This window comes from Callithrix jacchus, chromosome 9 (genome assembly GCF_049354715.1).
Source record: "Callithrix jacchus isolate 240 chromosome 9, calJac240_pri, whole genome shotgun sequence".
Lineage (NCBI taxonomy): Eukaryota > Metazoa > Chordata > Mammalia > Primates > Cebidae > Callithrix > Callithrix jacchus.
Window position 1 is genome coordinate 105131553 of NC_133510.1, and position 15077 is coordinate 105146629.

Genomic DNA, 15077 nt, shown 5'->3' on the forward strand with positions numbered 1-15077 from the left:
CAAAAGGAAATTTCCCGGTTAATACTCTGTTCTATTTGTTCCTTCTCCCTTTTTATCTGGCAGCTCATTGTTTGCTAGGAAATTCATATTTATTTGTTCCTTCTCCATTTTTAATTGGCAGCTCATTGTTTGCTAGAGAATTCATTGCAGAAGGAAATTTCTACTACCAAATGTTTTTTGACAACACAGACACAAGAAGGAATGGATGACATTAAATGACAAATGACACATCCATTTGTCCCTAACTGGTAAAGCAAAAAATATGAACCACAATCTTTCTAAAAGACATGACTGGATCACATGAATCTGTATATTGATTAATTAAATAAGAAAGAAAGAACAAAGTAATATAGAGATGTAGTTATAAGGATGAGTAGGCACTTTACAATGTCACTGGTACAGGAAATGGACCCTCAACATTCTCAGAAAACAAACATATTTTTCACTGAGCTTGTGATAGCAGAACTAGATTTTCTTTCAGTTCCAATAAATCAATAACTAAGTTAATCAGGCTATGGATGATTCAAAGAAGGGCAAGCCATGATGTATTTCCTTATTAAATGAGTACACAATTAGAAAGAAAGGTGAAACAATTTGTAAAAGAATTTAGTGCAAAAGGAGTTCAGAGATGGGGAATCGTGACTGAAAACAAAAGTCTAGAAATTAGATGGACAAATCTTTATAGTGGGTATGGTAGGTTAGAGTTGGTAAATAAACTTTGTCAGTTTATGGTTGAGACTATGAAGATCTTTGACAGCTAGGCAAAAGCTTTAAAAGTGGAGACAACAAAATAGCAGGATAGCTGGAAGTAAGAATTTTGTAAAGGGTACTTTCAGTATGTGTGTCTCAAATATATTCAGAAAATAAGATTAGATTAATTCTTTTTTTTAATAATTGAGACTACTGAGCAAATAGTAGTAGCAGTAGTAGTTTTAAGGTAAAAGATTATTATTAGAAGTTTTACTGCCTTCAGAGTAAGTATTAAAAGGGTGAAAATGAGATAATTGTACATGCTGATTATTTTATCCTTCTGAGTTGTTAATAAAGGCTGCATGGACTTTGAGGGTAGAGAGAGAAGGAAGGAGGTAGCCTGTTTCAAACTGATAAAGTTTCCACACAAAATATAATCTATTATACATCTTCATAAAGTTTGGGGACAGTAAAAACTCTTATCAATGTATATGCTGCTGCTTCATTTTGCTTTCTTGTAATTGTAAACAAGTTGAACAGAAACTATAATTTATTATCACAGAGGTGAGAAAATGAGGCTGTCTCAGAGGAGAATTATTAACATATCATTTAACTCATATATAGAGAGAAATTTTTGAAGGATGAAAATTAAGAGAAATTTTGTCACATTTAAAAATAAACCTCAAAAATTAAACTCTCAACTGCAAAGAAATACCATATGGCCGTTTTCAAACAGACCATATGTAATGATTTCATCTTTAAGGAATTCAGAGTAGAAGGGCTTTTTCTTAAACTAACATAAGCCTTAACAAAAGCAACAGTAACACTACCCAGGAAATATTAGCATTTTATTTTTTCCAAGAAAAATTTTGATAAACTTTACAACTTAAAATTTGACTATATGCTGAATACTAAGGGAAAGTATTCCTTTATTATTCATATCAATGGCCTTTCAAAGTAAATCTGAAAACTGCTTAAGGATATGATTCCCTTTTTTTTGAGATGGATTCTTACTCTGTTGCCAGGCTGGTGTGCAGTGGTGTGATCTCAGCTCACTGCAACCTCTGCCTCCCATGTTCAAGCAATTCCCCTGCCTCAGCCTCCCAAGCAGCTAGGACTATAGTAGCGTGCCACCAGACTCGGCTAATTTTTTTTTTTTTTTTGGTAGAGTTCGGGTTTCACCACGTTGGCCAGGATGATCTCGATCTCCTGACCTAATGAGACGCCCACCTTGGCCTCCTCCCAAAGGTGCCGGGATTACAGCGCCTGGATGTGATTCCCTTTTTACAATTTACTTACTGCAACCACATGAGGGACACATAAAGCCAAGTTTAAATTACTGCAGTCACTGATTTGGTGATATACTTTATTAAGTGAGTTTTAGAAGACTGAATTTTAACTATAACCCTAAAATAAATCACATGAATTGCTCTGATTATAATTTGTACCTGGGCATGGTTTATGAGCTCCTAGACGTGGATTACTTCCCAAAGAATGCTTCATTGGCCTACCTTCAGAAGGCTCTCAATTTCCTTTCTTCTGTTTCCCACAAGCACTAATTTTAAGTACACTGCATATTTTGTGATCCCAAATGAGGTGGGTTGGAGGAGAAACACTCCACCTTAATCATGGATCTTAAAGCCTTGCAAATATAAAACATAAAAAGAGGTAATATGAAAAACACATAGGTAGCATGTGGTACACAGAAGACATTTGATAAAAATCCTTTTCCTCTTATAACATTTTGCATAAAAACTCTACTGCTGGCTTAGTGAATAGCTTAGGTAATTTTAGTATTACCACCTTATACAGTGATTTGGTTACATTCCAAAAAAAATCTTATTCTTTATTTTTTATGTCACGCTTCTCTAATTTTTTTAAAAAATGATCCCAGTTAGAACATGACAACTACAGCTTTTCCATGTTCTATAGAGGAAGCAAATGGCACATTGTATGCACACTTACACTATATTGAACTAAAAATTCCTTTCTAAAAAGAAGTCAGTTTTCTTTCACCATAAATTTTTATCTAATATTTAAAAAGCTTATTGAGGGATGGGATTTACTACTGATATCCTCTGTAGTTACAGTGAGTACTGGGGTCTTGAATTTCTTTTGTATCCCCCAAAGTACTAAATGTTGGCTATACTAAACGTGTTTAATAAATACTTGTTGATATGACTTGTTCTTACAGAATGGTACTGTTTCTAATATACAAGAACATCTGTTATTTGGCATGGACTGGGAATGAGATGTTCTGCATTAGGGAGTTTTTAAAATAATAAGCTTAACCCATTAAATACTTAAATGACACTTTTACCTTCTTTCGGAAGTAGGAGATAATATTTTTTTCTAAATGAATATGTACTTTTTAACGTCTCAAATACTGTGATTATTTTAGCCTTCTTTCAATGACACTAAGTCATAAATATGAACATCAGTATTTATATTTTTCTGTGCATATACATATATAAATACACACCGAAGCATCAGTATTTGTATCATCCTGTGCATATATGTGTATATACATTTATGTATATATGTGTATATGCGTGTGAGTGCATTTGCATATGATAGACATGATGAGGGATCATAAAGAAAATGGTGTAGAATATGAGGCTGAATGACTAGCAACCCCATGCTTTGCTTTGCAATTCCTTTTATTAAATACATCTATTAGATGCTCTTTGTTTCAATAATGGCACCTTTTTCATAAAGATACATATTTCATCATAAAGATACATATTTTCCATAAAGATATACTTTATACCTTTTTCATAAAGATACATACTTTTCATAAAAGTATATATACTGCACCCACTCACTCAGTACTACCAGAAGAGCATTCTTCTAAGTTCTGTGATGTCCTCTGTGGCGGCAAAGCATGGCCAAATCCACAAAATACCTTATTAGTGACAGTCTAAAGCAATCTACTCCAGAGTAACTTTCCTCATTCCCCAGAAAAATCTGTTTCTCAGCAGCAGTCTGTTACTTAGGCATCACTGATACCAGGCAGTTCTCTGTGGCAGTTTGCATTTACTCCTCTTCCTTATCTGAATAACTGGGCTAATGCAGTATGAAGAAGGAACCTAACATCTTCATTTCAAGAATCGGTACTAGGGTGTGATGGCAAAGGTATCTTATAAAACTATAAATTCTTTGCCAGCAGAAGCTGATGACACTTCTACAGACACGACTCTAAATGCAATTCTATAAATTTTATTAAGCCATATATAATGCTTGATTTTGACAGGTAATATGAACATCTGCTTTTTCAATAACCCAAAAAGACTAAAACTTCTTAGAGAATCTTAAAGTAGACACAGTATACTTCAGTATTAAGAGACAGACTGCTTTACAAGGGAAATAATAAAGGAATCTATACCATAAGGTTTTTGAGGATTAAATTAGTAAATTCATAAAAACATGCTCACAATAGTGCCTGGTCACATATTATTATCTAACACAATGATTCTCAACATGGGATTGGTCTAATACCTAAAGGGCAATTTTTGATTGTCCTAATGATTGGGTTGTCACATGAGAGCCAGTGGTGCTAGTCATTCTATATGACTTTTGAATGAGTGAGTGAACTATGGAAATCCCAATAAGTGGGGATATTTCAAAAGAAATATTGTCTGCAATCTACATTAATATTTCATTCCACGGCATAACAGTGAATTATTTTGATACTATACATATAAAAACTAGCTGATTTGCAAGAATATTATTTTTCCTTATTTTTTCAACTTGATATCCTATGATTTGTCTTGCTGTTATTCCTATTTTGATTACCTGTATTTCCCTATTTCTCTTATGAGATTTAATTTCATTCTATTATTACTAACATGAGCTTTTATCCTAAAACTATAGATCTGCTCAGGGCTATGACACTGTAGAACTCCAGATGGCACTATTTACATTATACTCCATACAGCTCATAAATCCCTAGAACTGTGCAACTTGACTGCCTTGCCTCTGCCTTACATTTTCCTATTATCTTATTTTTCTGATATCTAGGCTTATTCATTATAAAGAAGGACAAAGACTATCCCACTATGTCTTCATATGTAGTTTTATGTGAGCTTATACATAATGCATTATTATTCTACTTGTTTTTCTTCTATAGAAATGTATCATACAATTAAGGTACAATAATTTTTTGTACTTACATATTTGGAAGGCTACATTTTCTGTGAGTTTCACTTTAAAAGGTGTGGTAGACATTATAAGATGTTAAGAAAGGCAGTGTTAAAACTGATAAAGGCCTGGTGATTTAAATGAAAACTCAATTTTCTTACAAACTTGCATAGATCACAGAATAGTAAAACTAGATGGAGTCTTAGATAAAAAGTAATTTGTCCTCTTCCATAATAACATTTTGTATTATGAGTCGTTATCTTGGTTCACAGTGTGACTCTATTCTGTTTGATTCAGAATTTGGCAATTTTCAATAAAACACACATATTTCACGAAATCTATTCAGGCGACAGATTGTTTTAAAATAGTGTTCATAGGGCAAAATTCTGCTAGCTGATTATAATATCACGTCTTTCTTGGAATTGTCAAACATCAGAAAATGTGCATAGATCAAAATACTGAGGTTAAAATTTTTTTTAAAAGTAAGCACCAGGTCTACTCTTTATAGTACAGAATACATATTGTAGGACTGCTCATATGATATAGTCTCTTTTGTGATATATGTGATAGCATACATCCTCTCAGAATTCCTTCTTTCCTTCCTATTAGAGTGTATGATACTATCTACTCTTTCTCATTTTAAACTTTTTATATATGCACTGTTTTTAAAAATATCTTATTTGTATTGCTTAGGTTTTGGCTTAAGAGGTTTGGCTTTAATAACCAATCAGAGTTGTTTATTTTTAGTTGGTGAACTAAGCTGTAAATTCTAAAAATACTGCTATTTTGATGTTGTGCATCAATCCGAAAATCTCAGTAGTTTACAAAAATAAGCATAAATTCTTGCACATAGGTGTATAAGAAGCTCTGTTTCTATAATGCCATATGGGTCCATATCTGCTCCATGTGTTTCTCATTCTGGGATTAGTAGCTATCTAGGACATGCTCATCCCATAGAAAATGACAGAGCACAGGAGGTCAAGTCAAACCAGGTAAAATATTTGAAGTTTCTGCTGTCACATCTGTCAATGCTACAATGGCCTAAACAACTCACAAGCTAAGGACAATCAGTTTCTCCTTCATGGGAAAGGGAAAGGAGAGCAAATATTTGTTGAACAGTAATATCAACAACGAGTCTAGCAAAATGAGAAACTTAGAGGCAGTGTAGTGAGGTTTTTAAAAAATTAAATTTATTTAAATGAAAGGACTTACTCTTTAGTTAGGCCTTTCCTACTTTTTAGAGTAATAACGTCATTTCTTTTATAAAATGATAATGGTAGAAGGCAGTAAACTTAAAAGCTTTGTATTTGAAAAAATAAAAAGTTAGCAACGCTATGTCAGTCCCCTAAATTTTTGGAGAAATTTGCTAGTTTACAAAAAAATCTAAAAGTCCTAAGAAAAACAAACAAGCAAACACAGACTACTGAGCATGATGATCCTAGGTCTCTACAGCTTTTGCTCACTATTCAGAGGTTATCCCTTGGCTTGCAAAGACACTCACTTTCCCCCTTTGCAGGTTTCATTATTTAAAATACTTGTGATTAGGAGAGTCTATCTTTTAAACAGCTGAAATGCCATTATTTATTTCCAGTGACTGAATTTTTACTTTAAAACGATTCCATTTACTCTTCGGGTCACTATACCAACTTGGTTTTGTAATACCTGGGGCCTCAGAATCTTAATGTCATGTAAATCTGTCATATCTCTGACATAAAAATTTTAACAGGCAGCACATAAAGAATAATGACCTATGACCCTATCACTTTAAAAGGATGAGTTATATTAAGAAGATTAAAAATTTTAAATGTAGCTAGCAGCTTTACTTCTAATGTGAAGTCATACATATTTAATAGTTTTATATGTACATAAGTACCAATAAATACTAAGGATTTTGGCACAGTTTTATAAAACATTATGTAAAACAGCAGAGCAGCAGTTTTTTGCTTCCTCAAAGTATTGTTAAAGCAAATGAAGCAACTGACACCCTTCCAATGACTGACGCACTCATTTCACTCCTGACTGCTCAGCTTATTTCAACCCGCTATTGTTTTCATCTTGTTCTTTACTTGTGATATTCTCCAGCTTTAGGCACTATTAAAATGTTATAGCTACCTCATCTGTCCTAAGTTAGGGGGTGGGGTACAAGAACAAAATAGTGACATGTATTGTATCTACATAAAACCTTATGTAGAAACCTCTGAATTTATCAAAACACTAAATTTTCCATCAGTCTTATGTAGCAGATAAGAGTTAGAGTTCATTATTAAACACTAACTTATATAGGCTCTGTGAGGTAACTTGACAACTGCATTTTATTCCTACGCATCTTGTCCAGTATTGGGGAATTTGATCCAATATATGTTTGGGCTTTTTTTTTTTGAGACGGAGTTTCGCTCTGTCACTCAGGCTTGAGTGCCGTGGCACAATCTTGGCTAACTGCAACCTCAGTCTCCCAGGTTCTAGAGATTCTCTTGCCTTGGCCCCACAAGTAGCTGGGATTACAAGTGCACACCATTACTGCTGGCTAATTTTTGTATGTTTAGTAGAAATGGAGTTTGCCATGTTGGTCAGGCTGGTCGTGAACTTCTGACCTTAGGTGATCCACCTGCCTTGACCTCCCAAAGAGCTGAGATTACTGGTGTGAGCCACTGTGCCTAGCCCGATACATATTTGGATTTCGTAAATGTCAAAATCCGAAATAAGACATAAAAGACACCCAAGGGAGGCAAGGGAACTTTTCATTAACGGCGACGAGGACCCAACTCACTGGTTTTGAAACTCATGTTTGTGTCATACCTACAGTTCAAATAAGGTATGCTTCTTTTACAACACTCTATAGAATTTATATAAAAGTCACATTTTTTTCTCATTCAAAAAATATAATTCTCATTAAAATAAAATGAAAATTTACAAATGTGGTTATAACATAAGCAACATACCTGCAGGTATGATCGTCACTCACACTTGCAATTCCTTGGCCACTTTCGGGATGAAACACCAAACCATTAATGAAATCTGAATGGCCCTCTAAAACCTGACAGAAAGAGAAAACTTAGTAAGAAAACAGGAAAATCTATAATATTCCTACACAATATTTTTGCTTCACTGCCTTAAAAGCTTTCACTGCATGTTTTTCTATAAATATTTCTTAAGCAATCTGCTATTTTTAAAGCATGATTTATACACCCACTTTTTGGAAGGTCTATCTTGGAAAGAAATTGATCATTCAACACACTATTAGCTTAGTCTTTCTTTTTTAGTATGCATTTCTTACAAAAACACACATACATTTTTATTGTACCTGTCCTCATATCACCTCCTTTCTCACTTTTTATATAAAGCTTAAATAAAAATTAGAGCTAGAAAACTTTTTAGGAGTACTGAGGTAGAGTGCCTCTAGGTTTTTTACCTTATAACTGTTGCTCTGTATACTCACTACTACTTAACAAACACACACAGGATGGACTTCACGATCTAATGCCTTCATTTACATGTTCAATGTGACTGCCAGCAGTGAAGACAGCTAGTTGTTGTAAGACTATAGTCATCATCAACACAAAAATCTTTGCCTTGACAGAGAAGCAACAAATGAGAAGTTGCATGGTAGAGGACTGTGTGAGCAGGTAAGGTTCAATCTGTCTAAATCTTCATGGTTGAAATCCTAAATAGGCCTGTCAGATAATTACTTTAATGATTATCATTTTTTCTACCCTTCCTTCTTTCCAAAAATTCAAATTTGATCTCATTCTGAGGTTATTAGAGCAGTTCTGTATAGTACTGATAACTATGTAGAAATGTAACATGAAAAAAAGAAAAAAGATTTGGGTCAAACATTGCTGAAAACTTTCACCAACCCAGGTCCTCCAAATCACTCTCCAAAGCTTCTGTCATAGCCTACAAGGCAAACTAAATTAACCGTGAATGTTTAATGTATATTATAACTACCATTTTAACTTTGGATAGGTCAAAATTTTATGTGCATTTATATACTTGGTTATTTTTGTTATAGCCTTAAATCAGCCAATCTGTACAATAGGTTAAGCCAATTGTAAATAGCTTAGAGCATAATTTTTTACTATTTTCTAAATGATTGGAAAGGTTTCATTTATCTTTGTTTTATAACAATATTCATATTTTGGTTTATTAGAAAGCCAAGGCAATACCATTCTTATAAGAAAACATGATGGAATTTCAGCCCAACCTGAGGGTAATTATTATGGTAATAGAAAACACACATATGGGTTTTGCTGTGTAACAAGCATTATTCTAAGTGTTTTATATGAATTTGCTCAGTCAACGCTGATAATTCTATAAGGCAGCTGCTATGATTACCCACATTTTACAGCTGAGGATATTAGCACAAAGAGATTCGGTTACTTAACCAAGGTCACACCATTACTAAGTAATAACACAGAGGTTTAAATGCAAGGAATCTGGATTCTGTGTCTGTGCTCTTAACTACTTTGGAATCTGGCCTGTGCTATGCTGTGCTGATCATTTGTTCCCTTGAAGTTCAACTCTTACTCTATGGATGTTCATGTTGATTATATTCCTAATATTTCCAACTTTGAATTTCTAATTCTTTCTTATTTGTTGTTCCTACCTAACATTTCAAGTTAATAAGTGATACGAGATTTATAATCTGCAGTCATTATTAAGAATATAGTTCTTAATATAGTAACCTGGTTACTATTACCTATAATAGAGTAAATGAGACCCTAAATTATATACTTTAATGATGACCATAAAAAGCCATTTTAAATTGGGATAAATTCAATTAAAACAGCAAAAAATAAACATGTGTTAAAATAAACTCTAAAGATTTGTATAGCTGTCAACATACCTTATATTCATTTTTATCTTGAAGATCTGAAGTAAACAATCTAATTTTCAAATCAGCAGCTGAAGTACAAAATCTGGAAGCAATAAAAAACAAAAATATTCCAATTTTCAGCCTTTGAAGGGAAAGGTCTCTCCCTCCCCTGATCTTTCCCTCCAGGTCACTGAAGTTGTTATCAGTAACTCATAATCTTGCTTTTTATGGAGGAAGAAAGAAGAATGTTGTGGCTCCACTGTAAAAAGTATTACATAGACATCACAGAAAGTAGGAGTAGGAGAGAACATATAAAAGTTTAGTTTATTCTGGATTTGCTTCTTCAATAATAAGTATAGAATTTTACACTAAATCAGCACTTGAATTTAATTTTAAATGTTTTCTTAAAAGCATAAAAGGATAGATTTTAAAAAGTATCTTCATTTTAGCCAGTCAACAAGAGATGTTAAAAATATTGTTACACATCTACCTTAGTCTTTGCCCTCTTCTGTTATCCATAGTTTATCCAGTCTCCTTAGTTTTTCTATTTCTCCAAATAAATCAGATTATATAAGATACTATTTTTATACCTATAAGAGCTGACATACTTGCTAAAGGTTGGAGTATTATTTATACTTTAAGCATTTAAGATACATTTTTCAGTAGTTCATCAATGGATTATTAAATTAAAAAACAAAACCTAAGCAGCAAACAACTTCTTTTTTTTTTTTTTTTTTGAGAGACAGAGTCTTGCTCTCTTGCCCTGGCTGGAGTGCAGTGGCATGATCTCAGCTTACTGCAGCCTCCACCTTCCAGGTTCAAATGTTTCTTCTGCCTCAGCCTCCTGAGTAGCTGGGATTATAGGTGCCCACCACCCCACATGGCTAATTTTTGTATTTTTACTAGAGATGGGGTTTCACTACGCTGGCCAGGCTTGTCTTAAACTTCTGACCTCAGGTGATCTGTTTGCCTCGGCCTCCCAAAGTGCTAGGATTACAGGTGTGAGCCACTGCGCTGGTCAACAACTACTTCTTAAACTAGTTTACCTTTAATCCTAAATTTTCTAGATTCTCATGATATGAGACAATGGCTGTGAAAGAAATATAAATTATATTTATATAGTGAAAAACAGTTTATTTTCAATTCTTTGGTAAAAATAATATCATACAGATCTAAATTTATTCTTTAGTTGGACTATAGTGAACCATTTTTTTTCCTCAACTAATAAATTTAAAGAACTCCATAAATCCACAAACCCTGATGTGTTGGTAGACCTTTGCTACTACAATCCCATTCCAGTAATTTGTCAAGAGCCATTAGAGAAAACAGACCAAAGCTACCAGGGAATGATTCTTTGTCCAAGGTCTTCTCAGTGGTTCCCTCCCACCTGGGGCTGTTTTGAAGTGTTCATAACCATAGCTCAAATTTTCAGACATTCTGTCTTTCCCTGGGTTCAGAGGGGAAGATGCAAAAGCATGGTGGGGAGACATACCTATTTGTGTATATATGTATATGTGACAGGGAGAGGAATCTGAGGAAACATCAAGTTTTTGGATAAAGCGTCTAGTAATTTAGTGACTGCTTTGCAGTTTCAAATTTTACTTTACAAATATAAAACACATTTTAATAAAGGCAATTTCCTAGAGATTCTTTTTAAAAAATATATTTGGGATTTGCTTTTTTCTATCTTTGATTTTTGTGTGATTGGCATATATTAACTTTCTTTTTTAATTGTGGTCAAAAACACATTAACAAAATAGACCATCTTAACCATTTTAAAGTGTAGAGTGTAGTGGTGTTAGTATGAAAATTATTGTTTAACAGATAATCTATAACTTTTTCATCTTGCAAAACTGAAACTCTTAAATACATTGACCAACAACATCCCTTTTTACCCTCCTCTCAGTACCTGGAATCTACCATTCTAATTTCTGCTTTAGAAGGATTATACTATTTTAGGTACAGCATATAAGTGGAATCATGCAATTTTTGTTTTTTGTAATTGGCTTACTTCACTCAGCATAATGTCTTCAGGCTTTATCCATGTTGTAGCATATAACAGAATTTCTTTCTTTTTTAAGGTTGAATAATATTTCATTATATGCATGTATCATATTTTCTTTATCCATTTTTTCATGGTCATTTAGATTACATCTACCTCTTGGTTACTGTGAATAATGATGCAATAAACATGGGGGTGTTTATTGCATCATCCAGACCTCAATTTCAATTATTCTGGACATATACCTAGAAGTGGGGTTGCTGGATTAGTTGGTAATTCTATTTTTAAAAGTCTTTCTTTATTCTTAATTGACAAATAATTTTATATAGTTATGAGGCATAATGTGATTTATGGACATATATACATTGTAAAATGATTAAATCCAGTAAATTAACATATTCATCACCTTACCAATCTATCCTTTGTGATAAAAACTTTTAAAATCTATTCTTTTAGCAATTTTAAAATCTACATCATGAACTATAGCCATCAAAGTTGTACAGTAGGTTACCAGAACTTACTCCTCCTACCTGAAACTGTGAAACCTCTAACTTCTACCCTTTCCCTGTCCACTTCCTCTCCCCATACCTTCAACCTCTGGTAACCATTCTACCACACTTCTGTGAGTTCAGCTTTCTTAAGACCAAAGAGTACTCCACTGTGTATACACCACATTTTTCTTATCCATTCATCCTCTGATGAACAGTTAGGTTGATTCCATATCTTGGCTATTGTGAACAGTGCAGCAATGAACATGGGCATGTAGGTATCTCTTCTACATACTGATTTCAGTTCCTTTGAATAAATCCCCAGAAGCAGGACTGCAGGATGATATAGTAGTTCTATTTTTAGTTTTTTGAGAAACTTCCATACTGTTTACCAAAATGGCTTTAAGTCATATTTTACATTCCTATCAACAGTGTCCAAGGGTTCTCTTTTCTCCGTATCCTCATCAACACTTGTTACCTTTCATCTTTTTGATCACGGCCATTCTAGCAGGCATGAGGTGATATTTTATTGTGGATTTAATCGGCATTTCCCTGATGTTGAACATTTTTTCATGTATCTGTTGGCCATTTGTATATCTTCTTTCAAGAAATGTCTACTCAGGTTCTTCGCCCATTTTAAAATATAATTGTTTTCTTATAATTTGAGTTCCTTACATATTGATATTAGCCCCTTGTCAAGATGTATGATTTTCAAATATTTTACAAAAATCTATAGGTTGTCTCCTCATGCTGTTGTTTCCTTTGTCGTGTAGGTCTTTAGTCTAATACAATCCCACTTGTCTAGTTTTGCTTTTCTTTCCTGTGCTTTTAGGGTCAGATCCAAAAAATTCACTGCTGTGGAGATTAATGTTGTTAAGTTTTTTCTGTATTCTTCTAGCCATTTTACAGTTTAAAGTCTTAAGTTTAAGTTTTAATCCATTTTCAGTTGCTTGTGCATATGGGGTAGGATAAAGGTTCAATTTCATTGTTCTGCTTGTGGATATACAATTTCACAACACCATTCATTGATAAGACTGTCCCTTCTTCATTTTATGTTCTTGGCACCTTTGTAAAAAATTGACCATAATGCATGAATTTATTTCTGGGCTTTCTATCCTCTTCTATTGGTCAAGGTATCTTTTTTATGTTAGTACCATGCTGTCTTGAATACCATATCTTTGCAATATATTTTGAAATCATGTAGTGTGACACTTCCAAGTTTCTTCTTTTTTGCTCAAAATTGCTCTGACTATCCATGGTCTTTTTGTGATTTCATATGAATTTTTTGAGTTGATTTTTCTATTTCTGTGAAGAATGACATTGGAGTTTTGATAGGTAGGCATTGCATTGAATCTGTAAATTGCTTTGGGTAGCAAGGACATTTTAACAACATAATTCATCCAATCCATGAACACAGGATATCTTTCCAATTATTTGTGCTGAGTTCAATGTCTTTCATCAATGTTTTATCGTGTCTGTGTAAAGATCTTTTCCTCCTCAGTTAAATTTATTCCTAAGATTTTTTCCATGCTATTATAAATCATATTATCTTAATTTATTTTTCAGATAGTTTATTATTGGTGTATTAGAAAGGTTACTGATTTTTGAATGCTGATTTCTATCACGCAACTCTACTGAATTCACTAATCAGTTCTAACAGTTTTTTGGTGGAGTCTTTAGGCTTTTCTATATATAAGATCATGTATCAAGAAACAGACAATGTAACTTCTTCTTTTTCTATTTGGATGCCTTTTATTTCTTTTTCATATCTACTTGCTCTGGCTAGGACTTCAAGTACTATGTTGACAAAATGCTAGCAAACTGTGTTCAAGAGTACATTAAAAAGATCATTCACCATGATCAAGTGGGATTTATCCCTGGCATGCAACAATGTTCAACATTCACAAATAAATATGATTCACTTTACTAACAGCACGAAAGACAAAAACCATATCATCGGCCGGGCGCGGTGGCTCAAGCCTGTAATCCCAGCACTTTGGGAGGCCGAGGCGGGTGGATCACGAGGTCAACAGATCGAGACCATCCTGGTCAACATGGTGAAACCCCGTCTCTACTAAAAATTACAAAAAGTTAGCTGGGCACGGTGGCGCGTGCCTGTAATCCCAGCTACTCAGGAGGCTGAGGCAGGAGAATTGCCTGAACCCAGGGGGCGGAGGTTGCGGTGAGCCGAGATTGCGCCATTGCACTCCAGCCTGGGTAACAAGAGCGAAACTCCGTCTCAAAAAAAAAAAAAACAAAAAACAAAAAACAAAAAAAAAACATATCATCTCAATAGATGCAGAAAAATAATTTGACTAAATACAACATTATTTCTTGATAAAAACTCAACAAATTGGGTACAGAGAAAATGTTCTGCATCACAATAAAGGCCATCTATGACAAGCCCACAGGTAACATTATTCTTTTTTTTTTTTTGAGACGGAGTTTCGCTCTTGTTACCCAGGCTGGAGTGCAATGGCGTGATCTCGGCTCACTGCAACCTCCGTCCCCTGGTTTCAGGCAATTCTCCTGCCTCAGCCTCCTGAGTAGCTGGGATTACAGGCACATGCCACCATGCCCAGCTAATTTTTTGTATTTTTGGTAGAGACGGGTTTCACCATGTTGACCAGGATGGTCTCGATCTCTTGACCTCGTGATCCACCCGCCTCGGCCTCCTAAAAAGTGCTGGGATTACAGGCTTGAGCCACCATGCCCGGCCAGGTAACATTATTTTTAATGGTGAAAAGATGGTGGTGTTTAAGATTAGGAACAAGACAAGGATGCCTTTTTGCCACTTATATTCTACATAATACTAGAAGTCTAGCCAGAGTGATTAGGTAATTATATTTTAAATTTTCTGAGTAAGCTTTTGAGTTTTTCATAGCAGCTATACCATTTTACACACTGACCAACAGTACACCAAAGTTCCAATTTCTCCACATCC

At 34.2% G+C, this 15077-nt stretch overlaps 1 protein-coding gene across 4 annotated transcripts in view; it reads right to left on the reverse strand.

Moving 5' to 3' along the window:
* The window catches only part of NUP37 (nucleoporin 37), a 50396-nt gene that overhangs the window by 16144 nt on the left and 19175 nt on the right, over positions 1-15077 (reverse strand). For all 4 annotated transcript variants that reach the window (XM_002752908.4, XM_035257400.3, XM_054238788.2 and 1 more), the window contains exons 4-5: positions 9674-9746; positions 7770-7864 (exon numbers count right to left, since the gene is read on the reverse strand). In XM_002752908.4, coding sequence (XP_002752954.1) covers positions 7770-7864; positions 9674-9746 — 168 coding nt within the window. The remainder of the gene's footprint in view (positions 1-7769; positions 7865-9673; positions 9747-15077) is intronic.